This window comes from Aphidius gifuensis, linkage group LG3 (genome assembly GCF_014905175.1).
Source record: "Aphidius gifuensis isolate YNYX2018 linkage group LG3, ASM1490517v1, whole genome shotgun sequence".
NCBI lineage: Eukaryota > Metazoa > Arthropoda > Insecta > Hymenoptera > Braconidae > Aphidius > Aphidius gifuensis.
In genome coordinates this window covers 21,632,621-21,651,937 of record NC_057790.1, presented here as the reverse complement: position 1 = coordinate 21,651,937, position 19,317 = coordinate 21,632,621, and the positions used below count along the sequence as shown (strand labels likewise).

The 19,317-nt window shown below is 24.7% G+C and overlaps 4 protein-coding genes across 4 annotated transcripts; 1 reads left to right on the top strand and 3 right to left on the bottom strand.

The window, feature by feature from the left end:
• Nucleotides 1-267: 267 nt before the first annotated feature.
• LOC122852829 (CXXC motif containing zinc binding protein) lies at nt 268-1,142 on the bottom strand. Its single transcript, XM_044152905.1, has one exon. It carries the CDS (start codon nt 1,067-1,069, stop codon nt 590-592), a length of 480 nt encoding a protein of 159 aa, XP_044008840.1. The 5' UTR covers nt 1,070-1,142; the 3' UTR covers nt 268-589.
• A 4,688-nt stretch (nt 1,143-5,830) lies between these two features.
• Nucleotides 5,831-8,744, top strand: LOC122852814 (putative odorant receptor 71a). The gene is made up of 5 exons (XM_044152884.1): nt 5,831-6,183; nt 6,522-6,932; nt 8,187-8,391; nt 8,464-8,619; nt 8,688-8,744. Exons 1-5 carry the CDS (start codon nt 5,831-5,833, stop codon nt 8,742-8,744), a joined length of 1,182 nt encoding a protein of 393 aa, XP_044008819.1.
• Nucleotides 8,745-10,029: 1,285 nt separating this feature from the next.
• Nucleotides 10,030-10,907, bottom strand: LOC122851042. The gene is made up of 3 exons (XM_044150091.1): nt 10,802-10,907; nt 10,598-10,718; nt 10,030-10,517 (listed from the first exon to the last, which is right to left on the bottom strand). Exons 1-3 carry the CDS (start codon nt 10,802-10,804, stop codon nt 10,030-10,032), a joined length of 612 nt encoding a protein of 203 aa, XP_044006026.1. The 5' UTR covers nt 10,805-10,907.
• A 1,108-nt stretch (nt 10,908-12,015) lies between these two features.
• Nucleotides 12,016-18,368, bottom strand: LOC122852779. Its single transcript, XM_044152777.1, has 7 exons — nt 17,103-18,368; nt 16,337-17,008; nt 16,113-16,248; nt 15,759-15,906; nt 14,739-15,655; nt 12,935-14,064; nt 12,016-12,843 (listed from the first exon to the last, which is right to left on the bottom strand). The coding sequence occupies exons 1-7, from the start codon at nt 17,668-17,670 to the stop codon at nt 12,680-12,682; spliced, it is 3,735 nt and encodes a 1,244-aa protein (XP_044008712.1). The 5' UTR covers nt 17,671-18,368; the 3' UTR covers nt 12,016-12,679.
• Between the last annotated feature and the right edge of the window lie 949 nt (nt 18,369-19,317).

Genomic DNA, 19,317 nt, shown 5'->3' with positions numbered 1-19,317 from the left:
TCATAATTAATAAAGCTACTGGAAATATTTTTTTTAAATTAATTTATTTTTCTGTTAATTTAGTATAATAATTTTTTAACTCCTATTTTCATAAATTAATATACTCAATTAAAAAAAAAAAACATAATATTAATTTGACAAGCAAACAAATTTATTACCAAATTTATAAATGACAAAATGTAAATAATTTATTTGATAATTAGTTTTTAAAAAAAAAAAAATTCTAATTTAACAAATATAAATTATTATTTAGTGCAATTATTTGAATGGCAAAAATAATTGTTTCGTTGACTATATTATTGTCTTAAACACATTCCATATTTAAAAATAAAAAAAAAAACAGAACAAAGATGATTATAATTTACAATAAATAATTAAAGTAATTATTTAATTTTTAATAAAGTCACATGGTGAATTGTGCAGGGTATAATAATTAAAACAACCAAAGAATTGTTGAAAATAATTTACATGTCTCTGTATCAAATTGTTCATCAAATGATGATTTTTTTTATATATGATTATGAATAAATTATATTATGTCGTTGTTAAACAATTTATTGTACCAAAAAAATTTACATTAGCTGATAATTTATTTAACTCTATCAAATTTATGTTCAATTCCATCAATCATAACTGGTTGATTTGTTTTGTCACAATAATCAGACCATTCACCTTCAGACAAGTCAACATCTTGAAAGATTTTTCCATCATCAGTTGTACAGGCTGTCCATCCTTCCCTGGCACTAAAATCAGATGGTTCAACACCTCGACAATCAAAAGTAACAATTGCCTTGAATTTATCTTGATCCTCTTCTAGGTATGGTTTTATTGAATCAGCAATTATTGTTACAGTGTTGATTCTTGAACAGAGTTTACATTTAATTGTAAAATGTACTTGGCCATGAGGAAGAGACACTTCTTCACTCAATGATAAATAATTCCATTTGTCAGATGATTCACCACAGTTGGAGCATGTTAATTTTAAACACCAACGAAAATCATTTCCTGATGGTTTTAATTCACTTATGCAATTGAGACTTGCTTTTATTGATAATGATATTTTTACCATGTTAATTTATTAGTGTTTTTTTATGTTTAATAATTAATTTTCTTGACACTATTGTTTCATATTATTGTTTTGATTGTTTGTTTTTTATTTTAGAAGGTTATGTTTGCGGTGATTTTATCATAATCAAATTGGTACTTTAATACCAAGACATGATAAATATATTTTCTGCTCTAACAAAAAAGTGTGCGCGATGTATTTTGAAAATGAAAAATAATTTGAAAGCTGAATTACGCTCGTAACAAATTGAAGATTGAATAAGAGAATTTCAGTATCTAAATGAAAATTAAAATGAAAAGAATTATATTTTTAATTTGATATTAATGGAAATTATTAATAATAAATTATACAAACATTTGTGAGTGTTTCTCTTGATGGTTTAAATAGCTTTCCACACTCAAAAATAAATGGTTTTGATGTTTTCATCATTATAATTATCATTGATCGTTTTGTCTTGATATGAAAATCCAACCAATCGACATCGTATAATGTATCCGAAAGTATTTCAAACTGTAAGTTTTACATTAAAATGGTTTTTTACTCTTCTTTTTATTTATGTAATAATTATCGTTTATATTACCTGACTTGTTATTTCACTCGAGGCTAAACTTGTTGCTGCAATTTGAGTTGTAATGAGTATCATTGAATAAAATAAAGTAAAGAATAATACTGAAAAAATTTCAACGGTCGTTGCAAGATATGCAGATAGACAAATAAGAAGAGAACTGTATGCAAATTGTAAAAATATTACAATTGAAAATATTTTATTAATTTTATCTGATAATTTTAAAATTTCCAAATGATTTTCAATGAATTTTTCCATTATTTTCCTTTCAATATTTAAACATTTCCTTGAATTGTATATTTTCGTAAAATTTCTACGGTTTTCTAGATAATTGTTGATCATTTTTTTGTATCTAGCTGTCAACACTGTCACATGCGTGCAAATAATCAACAAAAAATTTGAAAAAAATGCATTGTAACAACTGTGTGTCAGATTTCCAATAAAATATGATGACAATTGAAAAAAACTAATCAATTTGTATATAATTGGACTTGTAATATTTAAAGAAAATCCAGAATTAAATGGAGTATTTGGATAAAATGATGAATTTACTTTTCCTTTCACGAATAAAGCTGTGATTATTGCACAGTTAACCATGTAAAAAAATGTCAACCACCTATATGAAGTAATTAAATTAAATAATAAAAGTTTTTCAATAATAATATTTATATATAATTATACTTACATTGAAATTCGATTATACTTTTTGTGAATTTTCTTTTCATTTTGATTTATTGGAATGAAAACTTTTTGTGTAAGTATTTTTGAAATTTCCATAATTTTATTTTGATAAATTAAAATATTAATACGTTTTACAAAAGTCATTAGCATTAAAAGTCCCAGTACCATAGTTTCTATGATGTTTGAATTTTTTTGTGTTTTTTGAAATGCAATTGTTATTAACTGTGATATCAACAATGCCAATTGTAACATTATTACAATAACAGCATAAAAACAGTACAATCGAAATTTTCGTAAACCGATATTTTTTTGAGGCAGCCATGAACCTAATATGACAAAAATCATACGAATCCAGTCATACAATTTCATGGTTGTATATTAAACTGAAAATACAAAGCTTTTTTTTTTTTGTAACTTTATTTTGAAATTCATAAAAAATTTAAATTGTGATTTACAAATAATAATGTAAATTAAATCAAAATATACAATGAATAATAAATCTTGTTTCTTTCAATTATTATAAATAAAATATGAATATACTTACTAGAATTTTCAATCAATAATAATTATATTATATCGATCAGTTAATGACAAAAAAATACTTCAAAAAAAATAAACTGTTTTTACTGAAAAGCTGACTTTCAATATAATATTTCAACGAGTGAAATTTACCTAATGAAAAATAGTAACAAATTATATAAAATTGACGAGGTTCATTCTTTTCAACAGTACACCTTCTTTTTATTTTTATCAATAGAATATTTTAATTATAAATAAAAATTGTCACATACTTATTAACCAAAATATTTCAAAAGTAATTTTGATTTTCAACACAAAAATACTCAATTTTTTTTTGATGATTTATTGTCTAATGCTGGTTAAGAGCTTAGGCTCGCAGCAAATTAAAAATTGAATAAGAAAATTTCAGTATCTAGATGAAAAATAAAATTAAAAAAAAATTATTTTTAATTTGATATTAATGGAAATTATTTATAATAAATTATACAAACATTTGTAAGTGTTTCTCTTGATGGTCTAAATAATTTTCCACACTCAAAAATAAATGGTTTTGATGTTTTCATCATTATAATTATCATTGATCGTTTTGTCTTGATATGAAAATCCACCCAGTCAACTTCATATAATGTATCTGAAAGTTTTTCAAACTGTGGAAAAAAAGAATGAATTTATTTATCTTTTATTAATATAATTATCATTTATCATACCTGAATCGTTAGTTCACTTGATGCAAAACAACAAGCTGCAACTTGAAGAGTAATATTGACCATACCATGAAACAAAGCGATGAATAAGTCAGAAAAAGGCTCAACAGTTGATGCAAAATACGCAAACAAACAAATGATAATTGGAAAATATGCAAATTGTAAAAATATAACAATTGAAAATATTTTATTAATGCTATTTGATAATTTTAAAATTTCCAAATGATTATGAATGAATTTTTTCATTATTTTTCTTTCAATATTTAAACATTCTTTTGAATTGTATATTTTTGGAAAATTCTTACGATTTTCTAAATAATTATCGATCATTTTTTTGTATCTATCAATTAGTACTGTCACATGAGTACAAATAATCAACACCATATTCAAAAAAAATGAATTATAACAGCCATGTGTTAAACTTCCAATAAAATATGATACCAATTGACATAAACCAACAAATTCAGATACAATTGGATTTGTAATATTCAAAGAAAAGCCAATATTAAATGGTGTATTTGGATAAAATGATAAATTTAATTTGCTTTTTATTATCAAAACTGCAGTCGTTAAAGTATTAATCATATAAATCATTGTCAACCACCTAAAAAAATTATACGAATCAAATATAAAAATTCATATGAAAATTTTAATTATACTCACATGGAAATTCGATGATACTTCTTGTAAATTTTCTTCTCATCTTGATTTAATTTAATAAAAACTTTTTCAGTAATAATTTTTTTAATATTTATAATTTTATTTTGATAAATTAAAATACTGATACGCTTTGCACTAGTTATGAACATGAGGAGAGCCATCGTAATAGTCTCTATGATGTTTGAATTTTTTTGTGTTGTTTGAAATGCAATTGTTATTAATTGTGATATCAACAATGCAAATTGTAACATCATTACAATAATAGAATAAAAACAGTACAATCGAAATTTTCGTAAACCGATATTTTTTTGAGGTAGCCATGAACCCAAAATTAAAAAAATTATCAAATTCAAGTCATATAATTTCATGATAAAAGTACACTGACTTTTTGAAAAGAATTTTCAACTGAGTGTTTGGAATATAATGACAAAAAAAAAAAAAAAAATACGGAGGGCATTGTTAGTTTATGTTGTGTATAAATAATATAAACAAATGTATAAATCTATGTTCAAAAGCAATTTAATAAACCCCTCAAACATGCGGTAAATTAAATTATAAATTCATGTAAATTTAAATTATTAAAACAAAAAAATAATTCAAAATGAATCAAAGTACATACATTAATCATATACAATAAAAAACACAATAAATTTATTATTATTTTTTCAATTATTATATATACCTACTTACCGAAAATTTAAAAAATTCCAGATGGTATTATCGATTACTTAATGACAAAAAACCACATGAAAAAAAAATTCACTAAAAAACTAACTTCCAGCTTTTTGTCATTTCTAAACTCACAAGGTTCACATAACTCAGCCATATTTTTCACCTCAAAACAATAATTTTACTAATAAATTTTTTTTAACAATCACTTAATTATTTAGCTTATTTTAAATTAATATTCACAATTTTTTAAAACTTCTCTAATGATGATATGAAATTAGAAAAATTATTTATTAATTTTATCCTCTTTTAATTCTCTAAAACACTATACACTATTTTTTTTTTTCAATTTAATTATTTACTGTTTAATTAGAAAATATATTCTTGCACGGAAAAAAAGTATACACATTTTTTAAAACAAATATATCATAGAAATAAATATCAGAGAGAAGAACAAGTCGACCACTCGCTTCAACAACACGCGAATGACTTACGAAATATGATAAACCGCGCAATTTTTTTTTTTTTTTTATTATTTCTATCAATAGAATACCGTATATACATATTCGAAGAATTGAAAATAAAAACTGCATCCCCTATCGTCTATATATATTTATTTGCAGAAGGGTTGTTGCATTCGGAAAATTGTAAAATAAAAAAAATGAATTTCTTCGAGGTATAGGGAGGCAGGGAAAAAATAGAAAAATAAAATGAATAAATAATAAACCAAGTAGGAATATGACCACATGTGACAATATATTTTTTTTTTTTTTTCAAGAATAAAAAATAATATCGTAGAAATAAAAATTCTATTTAAAAAATAGAAGGGGCTATCCTAGGTATTATTATTTATTCATAACTCCATGAATACACCCACTATCCACCGTATATATTTCTCTTTATTTTATTTCAAAATATTTTCAAGTATTACTTGATAATATTTATTTTTATATTTACAAAACATATATGCTGCCATACAGTTTTACTCTTCTCAACTTCTGGGGTGTATGGCCCTCGACAAATAGCTCAAAATGGAAACAATATATTTACAGTGTATATACTATTTTTATGATAATACTTGTTTATACAAATACATTATCACAAATTATTGATTTATTTGTGTCATTTAAAAATTTAAAACAATTTATTAATAATGCATTTATACTGTTATCAACAATTGGAGCTGGTGTTAAAGCTGCTCATCTTATTTGGCAGAGAAAAACTATTATTAATTTAATGAAAATTATACAGAGTCATCCATGTATTCCACAAGATGAAGATGAACAAATTGTACAACAAAAATTTAACAACAAAATCAAGTTTGTATACCAAAAAAAAATTATATAAATAAATAAGGGGAAGGTGGGGTTAAAAGAATAGAGCAGAAAAAATATATACAGTTATAATTTTTTAAATTAAAACATTCGTAAAAATATTTCTCCGCGATTTCTCCTCAATTTCTCCGTGATTACTCCGAATTTTTTCCAAGAGTGACCATTCCGGAGAAATGAGTAGAGAAAGGTATAAAATTTTTTTTCCGAATTTTCTCCGAATCGTTTTGGGTGGAGGAACGTTCGGAAATATTTCTCCACGAAAAAAACACACATTTGTTTTCCTTTTTTAATTATATGATTGATGAGTTTTTCTTTTTTTTCAGACGAATGAATTTTGCTTATATTTGTCTTTTTGTTTGTACAATAACAACTTTGACAATTGCAAGTTTCTTTCGAGATATACCAATGAAACAACTTTACTATCATGCCTGGATTCCATTTGATTACTCTAGTAAATTTCGTTTTTGGATGGTATATATACATCAAGTTATTGCTCATGGTTTTGATGCATCTTTGCATGCTGCTTATGATACACTGGCTCCAGCAATGATGATTCAAACATGTGCACAATTTGAATTACTTAATTTACGATTTGAAAAATTACCACAATCATTGAAGAAAAAAATTCATAAATTTGGGGGTAATAATAATGTGATGATAAACAGTCAGCATCTTAAACGTGAAGAGGCTAAAAAAATTGGTGAATGTGTTAGTCATCATATTCAAATAATTGAGTTAGGTATTATTTTTATAAATTACAAGAAGAATAAATGGCGCTGAAATTAGTGTCTAAGTTAGCGTCTCGAATCTTCTGATCCAGGGATGATTCGGGTTCCAAGGCCCCAACATGAATAAATAATTAAAAATGATATGAAATTTAATAAAATTTATTAAAAATTATAAATTAAGTATTAATATACCCCAAAGAAGTCACAGATATAAACAAACAACCCTCTGGAATAAGTTACATCGTATTGAAAGAGAACAAATTCAGAGGTTGGTGGCTAAATAATTTTTTTGTCTATGATAGGGTTGAGCCATCCTCGTAATTTTTTTTTTATTAAATTTTCTAGCATCAAAGCTAGTTTAGGAAAAAAAATGGGAATTTTTGAAATGGTCAAAAGGGGGTAAAGGGTGGATTTATACGATTCTACGACGACTACTGGTTTTTAATTTTTTTTAACTATGATAGAGTTGAGCCATCCTCGTAATTTTTTTTTTATTAAATTGTTTAGGATCTAAGCTAATTGAGAAAAAAAAATTATAATTTTTGAAATAGTCAAAAGGGGGGTAGGGGGTGGATTTTAACTGTATTTATTTTTTTTGTCTATGATGGAGTTGAGCCATCCTCGTAATTTTTTTTTCATTAAATTTTCTAAGATCTAAACTAGTTTAGGAAAAAAAATTACGAGGGTGGCTCAATCCTATCATAGACAAAAAAATAAAAAATAGTTAAAATCCACCCCCTACCCCCTTTTGACCATTTCAAAAATTCTCATTTTTTTTCCTAAACTAGCTTAGATCCTCAACAATTTAATAAAAAAAAAATTACAAGGATGGCTCAACCCCATCATAGACAAAAAAAATAAAAATAGTTAAAACCCACCCTCTACCCTCTTTTGACCATTTCAAAAATTGTAATTTTTTTTTCTAAACTAGCCCACATCCTAAACAAGTTAATAAAAAAAAAAATTATGAGGATGGCTCAACCCCATCATAGACAAAAAAATTTCAGCGCCATGAAGAATAATTTAGTAGTTTCGAATTCGAAAAATTGCTGAGTCGTATCAGGAATATAGAATGACTGAAGAGGTATTTGGTAAATAGAAAATCGAGAAAGTAAATTTAAAAAAAAATACCGAATACCTCTTCAGTCATTTTAAGTTTCTGATACCAATAGTAATAAATTACGAAAAAAAAAATAGACAAACAGAAAGTGGAGAAGGTATATTATCCATAAATTATTATAAGAAATTATTTTATTACAGATTTTCTAAAAAAAATAATAGTATTTTTGGAACGAGTATTTTTCTTCAATATTCAGTGAGTTCATTGGTTTTGTGTATGAGTGTTCTTCGGCTATCACAATTAAATACTTTTAGTCCTGATTTGGCATCTGTATTTTTGTACCTTATCAGTATGATTTCTCAAGTATTCATTCCATGTTTTGCAGGGAATCAATTAACTGTTCAGGTAAGACATGAATTTTAATTAAACAAAAATGAATTTATAAAAATTAAATAACACTAAATATTTTATAAACAGAGCTCTCAAATTTGTGATGCAATTTATAGCATGGATTGGACAACCTTGACAATATCTACTCAAAAAAGTCTTGTACTTATAATGAGTAGAAGTCAAAAACCAGTTCAATTTATAAGTGGACGTATAATTCCTCTGTCAATGAACTCTTTTAATAATGTAATTTATCAAAACCTAATATCAAAATTAATATTTCAATAAAATCATTCATAATTTCTGATTTACAGGTTATTCGAATTTCCTACTCAATTTTTAATGTTCTTCATGGATCATCTGCAATTTAATTAATTTTCAAATATGTAAAATAAAAATTCTGATAGAGGGATTTTTTCTCATCTTGTATCATAGTGTTTCTCTATTTCGAATAAATAAATAACGAAAAATAATATTTAATATAAAAAAATATATAGAAAATTTGAAATTATTAGAGAAACATAAAAAAAAGAAGGTAAACTTTTGATATTATGGAATACCTCTTTGCCCATTCTATTATCCTGATAACAATTTAATTTTTTTAACAAATGTCTAAAATAAAAAAAAATGTATTCAATAGTTTAGAAAATTTAAAAACATTGAAAATGTAGCTTTTAAAAAATCATCAAATTAATAACAAAAAAAAATTGAATGAAATATATAAAAGATAAGATAATATGAATTCTTTATTTATCCAATAGCTAATTACTAAATTACAAATTGTCTAAATTATAAATTATTAACTAGTTTTCATAAAATAATAATGGCTTAAAAATAATATTCTTATACATAAACTAAATAAATAATCAAATAAACTGAATAATTTCTTGTGTAATTTTAAAATTAATTTTCATATATCCTTGAAGTTTATTGACCAATACACCCTTCTTTTTAATGAATTCACTAGAACCAGACGTAAATATTTCGATTCATATTGTTTTATACCAGGTATATATAAAAGACCTAACTGCAATGATATTTTTCGATTTGTTGATATTTTTGCTACTTTTTTTACAAACTCAGAACTAAGAGCTGATTCTACAAAATAAAGCGTTTTCATCTCTGGTGAATTTTCAAAAATTTCCGTGATTGAAAGATCAGTAATTTTATTGCTGTATGGTAAATGTAAAGTTCTTAAATTTTTAAGTAATTTAATTGAAGAATCGGTGACGTAACTGGGGCCACGAAGATTAAGATATGTTAAATTACTCATCCTTGAAATAATTACTATACCAGCATCGGTTACCTGTTTACATAATGTCGTCAACGTAGTTAAATTCTCCAAGCAATTGGCTAGAGTATATAAACAATCATCTGTAGTTTGGTAATCCTGTAAATCCAGCATCTTAACACTATTATACCGAAATGTGTTGTGAATATTTTTGGGAAGCCACCGATAATCGTGACTGATGACTAATATTCCCAACTTTTTCAGATGCATGAATGAATTTGTATCAATCAATATCCCAGCAGTTTCAATTGATTTCAAGGCCTTTAGTTGAGAAATAACCTGCAAAAAAAAATTATCCATAAGTATATAGCAAGAATAAAAAAAAATATTTTTCATTTTTTTTTTTTTTGTAATAAATATAAAGTTTAACGTACATGAATGAATGATTCTGGAATTCTTAAGCCTTTATATAATAGTTCTTTGTTCCAATTTGACAAAGTCAGTTCAGTTAATGTACCAGCAACGTTTCTCAATGAATCAATTAATGTATCAGGTATATAATTTTTATTATCAACATGTTGAAATATAATTTTTAATACTTTCAATTTAGATAGACGTGAAAATGCATTAAGTGGAGGTTCTACATTCTTGAATCTCAAACGAAGTTTTACGAGGTTTAGACAAGATTCATTAACAACTGGCACAATGTCATCATAACCATGGGCTGACAAATCTAATTCTGTTAAATAACGACCACACTTTTCAAGCAGTAATCTCAAAAACTGTACTTGTCCATAAATTTCTGGATATTTTTTCAAATAACTTGGACACTCATTATATTCCCAATGGATTAGTTCAAGTTTTTTTACATTCTGCCAAGAATAATCAAAAGCCTGTTTCCATTTCTTGCAAACTAAAAAAAAAAAAAATTCATAGTCATTACAAAATAATTTTTAAAAAAATGAAATAATTAATATGATATAATTATCATACCTAAAGCAATTTTTGATCTTTCACATACTGACAGATACGTGAATATTTTAGCCAGGCAATCATCATTAACAAAATCAATCGTCGTATTTTTGGCGTCATCATTATAATACTGATAGTATGTCTAAAAAAAATAATTAATGTTTATTATTTAATATTTGATCTAGAAGCAGGGTGATTGATGAAAAAAAAACATTTTGTACAAACCATATTATTCTTTTTGTTGAAGGCACCTATTGAAATATAACTTGTATGCGATCCTTAGATTTTTTACACATCCTTTTTACCACTTACGTATTATTTTACATTTACGTAATCTTGTAAGACTCATCGATAAAATTAAAATGTGGTGTCTAATATTTAATTTAATCAAGTTTTGGTTCAATATTTATTTATTTCTCTATATTATTATATTTAAAAAGATCAAAAGATTTTTAAGCACTGTTTTTCACTACACATAACCAAGTTACACCAACAAATATTAATTTATTAGTAAAATTAGTTCTTAGACAATCTTGCCTAGACTGGACTGACCAACCGAGTTTCGACTTTTGAATGGCTGTCTTGACTCTTGGCTCCAAAAAAGACTAGAGAATAGAGATCTCTAGCCATGAATTATATTCAATATAGAGGTTTGACAAAAAGTTTTTCAAGCACCGCCATCGGAAAAAAAGCCCTAAAGTGTAAAAATTATTTTCCCCCGTTTTTTTTTCAAAGTATCAGGCAAATATAAAATTGAAAATGTAAATTCTCAAAATTATCGAATACCTCTTCAGTCATTCTATGTTCCTGTTACTAATATAATTTTTTTTTTTTTTTTTTTTAAATTCAAAAAAAAATTTCGAAATTAATAGGCAATCATAAAATCGAGAAGGTAAATTTTCAAAAACATCGAATACCTCTTTAGTCATTCTATGTTCCTGATACTAATCGAAATTTTTTTTTAAATTTCTAAAAATACGGAATACCTCTTTGGCCATCTTATGTCCCTGATACAAATTGAATTTTTTTTTTTTCAAAGTATCAAGCAAATATAAAATCGAAGAGGTAAATTTTTAGAAATACCGAATACCTCTTTAGTCATTCTATATTCCTGATACAAATCGAAATTTTTTTTTTTTTAAATATCAGGCAAATAGAAAATCGAGGAGTTAAATTCCTAGAAATACCGAATACCTCTTTGGTCATTCTATGTTCCTGATACGAATCTGTAAAATTTTTCTCTAAAAATATCAAGCTAACAGAAAATCAAAGAAGTAATTTTCGAAGATTTAATTTATTTTTTATCAGGAATATAGAATGCTAAAGGAAGTATTATTAAATTTTTTAAATACTAACTTAACATTGAAATAAGCAACGTGTTATTTTTATAATAGAACACTTGACGTTAAAAAACTCCATAAAAAAATAAAAGAAATAAATTTTGTTTTTTAATATGAAATGTGAATTTTATTTATAATATTGTCTTAATTCTTTTTTACTTAATTATAATTTATTTATAATATCGAAATAAACAATGTCTTATTTTTTTTTTTCCAAAATATTAATCCTCAATATATATTTATAAATTTTTTACATTAAAAACTTAATCAAATATATAAGAGGGCAAACAAATAAAAAATAAAACAATTACAATTTTACCAATTACTATTTTTCCTTATTTTTCATGTAGAAAAAAATTTGATTGTGATAAAATAATTTTATAAATGGTAGTCTCTATTGACTCCAAAATATTATTAAACATTATTCTTAAATTTCTAAATAACTCATTGTAAATCGAAAAAAAAAAAAAAAAAAAAAACAATAGCTTTTCTATTCCAATTACAGTTTTCATAATTATGCCAAATTTTAATAAAGAAAAAATTTGCAACAATGAATTATTTACAATTCCAAATTAATAAACAAAATGGAAAAACAAAACATAAATATTTTCATTAAATGTATATAAATTTATTGTTAATTATGGTTCATAGTTATTCTCGCTGTTTATTTTATGTATTATTTTTTATTAACTAGGCATAATTATGATTCTTATTATTTAAAAAAAAAAAAAAAAGTTTAGGAAAAAGAGGGATATAAATTTATTCACTGCGATATTGTGTCGGAAATACTTTGTCGCCACGTTGCTGCAAATGGCGTTGTCAATATTTTTATACGAGTTTTAGGTAATGCTGCCAAAAGTAATTTAGTTAATTGATGTAACGCCAAAACTTCAATTGATGGATTCGTTGTACTTCCTTCTTTTTTATCTGTAACAAAAAAAAAACCAATAATTAAAATATAAATAATTTAAATTAATTCAATAATAATAGATGATAATAAAATGATGATTAATAATACCTTTTTCAACTGGAACATCATCTTGAATATTTTCAATTAAATTGTAACACGGTACAGGTTTTGAAACTGGTATTAAATTTTTTAATGATTTTTGTTTAGCAGCATCAGCTGATTGTGAGACAAATAATTCAGTAACACCCAGTAACTCAGTTGTTATACCCCAAATAAAATCAGTCAATGTATCAGATAATTTAGTAACACCACTAAGTATCATGTTATTAGATGTTGCTGACTGTGATACATATGTTGGTATTATTAATAATCTTTTGATATTACTACATGATGCAATACACTTATCAAATCCAATTTTAATATCAAAATTAATTAATTCAACTTGTTGTATACTTTCAAGTTTAGATATACCATCAATAATTTCAAATGTACAACATGTATTTTGTCCTTTTTCTAATCTTATTTTTTCGAGTTTATTTAATTTTGATAATACATCTGTACCAAATTTTGATGGAAAATCAGAACATTCACCAAGTTCAAGTGTTGTTAAATTAATTAATGATCCAATTGCTTCGATATTTTGTTTACCAAGATCTTTAATTGATGTTAAACTCAACAATGATAATTTATTTAATTTTTCAATTGGTGTTATATTATTTTTTAATGACATACCATTTAATGCTTTTAGTTTTAATTCTTGGCAATTAGTCATATTTTCAATTGTATCAATATTTAATGATTGACATTGAATTGACGTTGCGTTTAATATTTCAATATGTGGACAATTTTTCATAATATCTTGTACGACATTTGCTGGACAACGACATAAATCAAGTTTTTTAATACTTGCAACACTTGGTATGACTTTGATAAATTTATCCCAACAATTATTTGGCTCATCTGATATAATCATTTTACGTAAATCCAAATGTTGTGTTCCATGACGTTTTAAACAAGCAACAAGACCATCCCAATCAGTTACTTGGCTATTTTTCATACGTACTGTTTTCCATAATACTTGTTGAGCAGCAATATCACGCCACATTCTACATACACGTGATGCACGAAGTAATTCTTGAACTTTTAGATACTGGAATATTCGAGATAATGCATTGTAACCAGCACACACTGATACCATGAAATAGTCCCTTGGATTCATTTCCATTGGCAATTTTTTTCTGTAATCATAAATAATACAATAACTTATTATTAATTTTTCTAATTAATAGTTTCTTTCTTTTTTTTTTTTTACACGTTATTAAAGAAAAGTTTATAATTTTATTCGAAAAAAAAAAAAAAAGAAAAAATACAAATAAATATACAACAAGGCTTGAAATAAAGAGTAAAATTATTTTGAGGATTTGGAAGTGGATTAAATAAGAAATTGGGAAACGCACTAAATTTTAATAATATTTTTTTTTCTTTTTTTTCTAAAAAAACTTTCTGTTCTGGCTTGCCTTTTTATCTGCAAATATAAAAAAGTAAAAATGAATTAGATTTTCTTTTTTTTTTTTTTTTTCTTTTCTTAAATGAAGCACTTTTTTATTTTTTCTTTTAAATTGTTGTCATTGTTAAATAAAATTTATTTAGCTAAGGCAGTGTGCTTCAGTAATGAGAAAAAAAAAAAAGTAAAATAAAACAATCAAACTCATTTTTAAGAAAGTTTATTTTAAAGTATTTTTAAATGAAAAAAAAAATAAATAATATATATATTAGTTTAAATGAAAATAATAAAAAGCTGTGTAAAAAAAAAAAAAAAAAATAGCCAAAGCAACTGCCAAAACCTCACGAGGAAGAAATTTTTAAAAATAATTAAATAATTGAAATATAAAAATTAATTTTTTTCACTTACTTGTTATAAATTTTTTCTTCTTTTTTATCAATTATATTTGTTTCATTTTCTTTATCTATTATTTTCGAATTATCAATTGTATCATGTTCTAAATTTTTATTGCTTTCTTCAATATTTTCTTTTTCAATATCATTATTTTTTTTCATCTCATCATTGTCATTATTAATCTCAAGATTTTCTTTAACCTCCTCTGATATTTTCTCCTCAATAATTTGATTATTTTCTTCATTTTTATTATCATTAACATCATGAATTGTTGGATCTTGTTCCATAGGTTCATCTTTTTTATTTTCATCAATTGCAACATCATCATCACAAGAAGGTTCAAGTGATCTTCTTTGTTCCCTCTCATCATCAATAATATCTTGAATAATTTCTTTACTTTTTTCCAAATCATCTTCGTTATTGTCTGATGATTTTGTTGTTATATTTTTTTTGTCAATAATATTTCTTTCATTCAAATCATTCAATAAATTATCTTGATAATAACCAGATTTATCAGACAAACTATGTCTTGATTTAAGTGCTGGTTGTACAGACATTGCATTATTTTTAGGTATAACAATGTAAGATTTAGCATTCAGTATTGCAATATTTTGTGCTGGTCTAAGTGCTGAACCATCATGACCATGAATATATTCTTTTCTACGACTAATTAATGATTTTTTAATTGATTCTTCTTTATTATTTTTATCAATGATATTTGTTGAATTACTTGTTTTTAATGATTTATTATTTGATACTATATTATCATTATCGGTTTTTGTTGGCTTTTGTATTATTGATGGTGTTAAACCAGTTGTTGAAAATTTTGATTTTGCACTATGTGTACCAATCATACTTATTGGTATTAATGGTGGTGGTGTTATTCCAGTACTTGTCAGTGGTGCTAATGTTTCTCCAGGTCGTTGACAATTCTAAGAATTTTATATATTTTATCATCATATTGTTTTTTTGCTCATTCTCATTTGTGTTTTTATAAATTTTCTTTTTTTTTTTGTTTTTAATTAAACTACTCACCTTACAAATGTATTTTTTTTTTGTCAAACTATCAGTACCACCAACACAATTTAGATGATAAAGACAAAGACAAATACTGCATCGAAGATCAGGTATAAGTCCCATACTCAATGAACATTTAATACTGCATGGTTCCTGTAGTTTGGCTCTGTAAAACGTGCGTGGGACAGGGGAACAAGGTAATGGTTGGTATTTTTTTTTTTTTGTTTCGTTTATATTTTATAATTTCATATTATCTTTTTTCAAATATTAAAATGTAAATTAATTTTTTTTATAAACAAAAAAATTGTTTATTCATTTTGGAGTATCATTATTATAAATTTAAATAGAAAAAATTAATATTAAATTACTCACTTGATTGGTAGTTTTTTATTTTTAGGTGATAATGATTTTTCTGTTGTTCCTTGAGATTTACGTGATGGTGTTGTTGATGATGATGATGACCATTGTGGTGGAAGCATTTCTGGATCTTTTGTAGTTTTTATATCTTCTATAAATAATTAAGTAAAAAATCATAAATTAATTATTTAATAATTAATAAATAATAAGTCAATCTAAATTAATAATATATATTTTACTTTTTATAGAACTTCTTTTAATTGGCATTTTGACTTTAAAGCCAGCAGATGCATTATTTTTAGGTGATGATAATTTATTTGTTGGTGTTTTAGAAGTAACAACAACTTGTGTTGGTGATGGTAATTTTTTACTAATTGATGTACGTTTTGTAGCAACAATTTTTTTTGATGGTGTACCACCTGTTGAATCTGATCTAAGTCTTTTAGCATCTCTTATTATTTCCAATGCTGGATCTTTAACACCAATTGGTTCATTAATAAATGTAAAATTATCTAGTGTCAATTCTTTTGTTGTTAAACATTCTGATATTTCTTTTAAACTTTTTAATTTTTTTCCTTTTGGTGAATAATAATAAATATCTGCTGATCTTTTTTGATTTGAATCTGGTAAACCTTTCCAAATTAATTCACGTCTCCAACCATATTTAAATGGTTCTGTGTAAATTGAACGTTGTTCATTTAATTTTAATGATTCTGATGTTTTATCAATTGTAGTATTATTATTAATAATTTTAACATCATTTTTTAATTTATCTGTTTCAATTTGGGTTTTTGTTTTAACATCATTATCAATTATCATTTCGTTATTATCATCTTTTTGACGATTTAATTTTGGTAATAAACGTTTACGTTTTGACATTAATGGTGAAATTTCTCCAGATTCAGTTTCAGCTGTAAAACAAGCATGAATGATTAATCAAAATTAATAAACAAAAACAAAGTATTTTTTATTAAATTAAATTACTTATTAAAAATTTATAATTACCAATGAGTTTTTGAAGTATTTGAAAAGCACGATTATCATCAATTTTTGTAATATCAAAACCAAAAAAATCATCATCAATTGATGAATCATCAGTTTTAATTATCGAAACATTATTATCAATTAAATCTGGTGATTTACGTTTTTGTCCTCTTGTTTTAAGTTTAGTGTCAGTTTCAACACTACTTGTTGAATTTGATTTCGATTTACGTAATTTACGTTTTGTTGAATTACCAATTTTTTTAACAACAGCTTCATCATCTTTAACATCACCATTAACTTCGTCAACTTCCATTTTTATTGTTGTTTCAATCTCAGTAGTGTCATTGTTGACTGATGCTACTGTTGGTGTTGTTGATGGTGGTGGTGTTGATGGTGTTGTTGATATTGCTGTTGTACTTATTGCTGGCGATTCTGTTGTATCATCTTGTGATTCTGTTGTTGTTGTTGTTGTTGTTTTTGATGAAGTTTCTGTGACCTCGGACTCAGTTGTATCTGTTGTTTCGAGGTTAGTATCATCCTGCGCCATCTCAGCGTTCCCGCCATTCACCTCAGCAACTACTTCTTCCATTATCGCGCTACTACTCTTTTTTTTTTTTTTTTTTTTTTATTTTATCCTCTTTTTTTAATCACTTAAACTAGGTTAACTTTTATGAAAACCAGATAAAAATACACAACCAAATGTAAACATTCAAGCTTATAACTACAATTAGATAATTAAAAATATAATTAGCTATTTTTTATATTTTAAATTAAATATATCAAATTTATAATTAAATTGTTTGATATCCACGCTCTTAAACCCGTTTGTTTTTTTTTATTTTTTCACCAACTTTTTTTTTTTTTCTCTATATTATTCCGATATGATTATCAATGTTTTTTTTTAACTTTTTAATAACTCTAATATTATAATAATTGTATGATTTTTATTACAAATAATTGAACAAATAATTATTCATAAGAAATAAAATTATTATTTATGCAATCGACGTGTTTTCGTTGTCGTTTTATGTGACTGTCTCTTGTCGTTATTTGCTGATGATACACACACAAAAGCGTCATGTCGGCTTGTTGTCCAAAGTATTTTTTATCCACGTGCACTTATTTTTAAAATACACACAATATTATAAATAAAAATCACATTAATATACACATAAAAAAAATTAATCTTATTTATGGAATGTTGATATTAAATATTGATTTATTTATTATATTATTTTTACAGGTAAAAATAAAACAGCGTCGAAAAAACAGCCGGAAATTAATGGCTTCTCTCTAGTTAATATCTAGTGTTTTTCCAAAAATTCAATGTCAAGAAGATTAGCTTTCTCGTCTTGTTAATTCCATAACTAATCACTAGATAGCTTTATAATTAATTTCCCGTTTGGTTTACCAACAAGGCTATCCAGCCAACTGAGCACTTAAAAAACTTAAAAAACTTAAAAATCTAGGGATTTGTGGTGTGGAAAAATATGGTGTAAATTAGATATAAGTTTTTTAAGTTTTTTAAGCTTTTTAAGTTTTTTAAGTTTTTCAAGCCTTTATATGAAAAAATTTTATTTTACCAAACAAAAATAAATTCTGAAAATTGAGTGGCTAAGTGAAAAATTTAGCTGTTAAACATATAGATAGATATTGTTTTTTTTGCTATAATTGAGACTAAGTGATAAAGATGTAGCTAAGTAAATATCTATAGCTAAGTAAAAGATGTACATAAGGCAAATATTAAGCTGGTAAAATTATGTAGATATTTATAATTGAGACTAAGTACAATATCTAGCTAAGTAAAATGTATCTAAGTAATTTATAATAAATTATAGCCAAACACACAATATCTGTACATAATTTAACCAGCTTAATTTTTCCTCAAATATCTTCTTACAGATTTTATTAGTTTAATTATAGCAAAACACAATATCTACATTATTTTACAGCTTAATTTTTTCTTATATACATTTTTACTTAGCTACATCTTTCCTTAGCTAGATTTTTACTTAGCTTTAATTATAGCCAAACACAATATCTACATAATTTTACCAGCTTAATCTAGCTAATTCCTTAGCTAGATTTTACAGCTAGATATTTATTTAGCTAAATATACATCTTTATAGTCTTAATTATAGCAATACCTATCTATTTACCAGCCAAATTTTTTACTTAGCCACAGGTCAATTTCAGGGTCTATTTTGGTCTATTTTTAGGTAATTGAAAAACAATC

Bases quoted from the DNA above. Each gene is read 5' to 3' on its own strand.
- LOC122851042 (XM_044150091.1), bottom strand. The intron at 10,518-10,597 runs GTATGATAATTA...TTTTTTTTTTAG, and splicing joins AAGATCAAAAATTGCTTTAG to TTTGCAAGAAATGGAAACAG.
- LOC122852779 (XM_044152777.1), bottom strand. From the start codon at position 17,670: ATGGAAGAAGTAGTTGCTGAGGTGAATGGCGGGAACGCTGAGATGGCG. The intron at 17,009-17,102 runs GTAATTATAAAT...CTTGTTTTACAG, and splicing joins AATACTTCAAAAACTCATTG to CTGAAACTGAATCTGGAGAA. The intron at 15,907-16,112 runs GTGAGTAATTTA...CACGTTTTACAG, and splicing joins AATAAAAAACTACCAATCAA to AGCCAAACTACAGGAACCAT.
- LOC122852814 (XM_044152884.1), top strand. From the start codon at position 5,831: ATGCTGCCATACAGTTTTACTCTTCTCAACTTCTGGGGTGTATGGCCC. The intron at 6,933-8,186 runs GTTAGGTATTAT...ATTTTATTACAG, and splicing joins CATCATATTCAAATAATTGA to ATTTTCTAAAAAAAATAATA. The intron at 8,620-8,687 runs GTAATTTATCAA...TCTGATTTACAG, and splicing joins CAATGAACTCTTTTAATAAT to GTTATTCGAATTTCCTACTC.
- LOC122852829 (XM_044152905.1), bottom strand. From the start codon at position 1,069: ATGGTAAAAATATCATTATCAATAAAAGCAAGTCTCAATTGCATAAGT.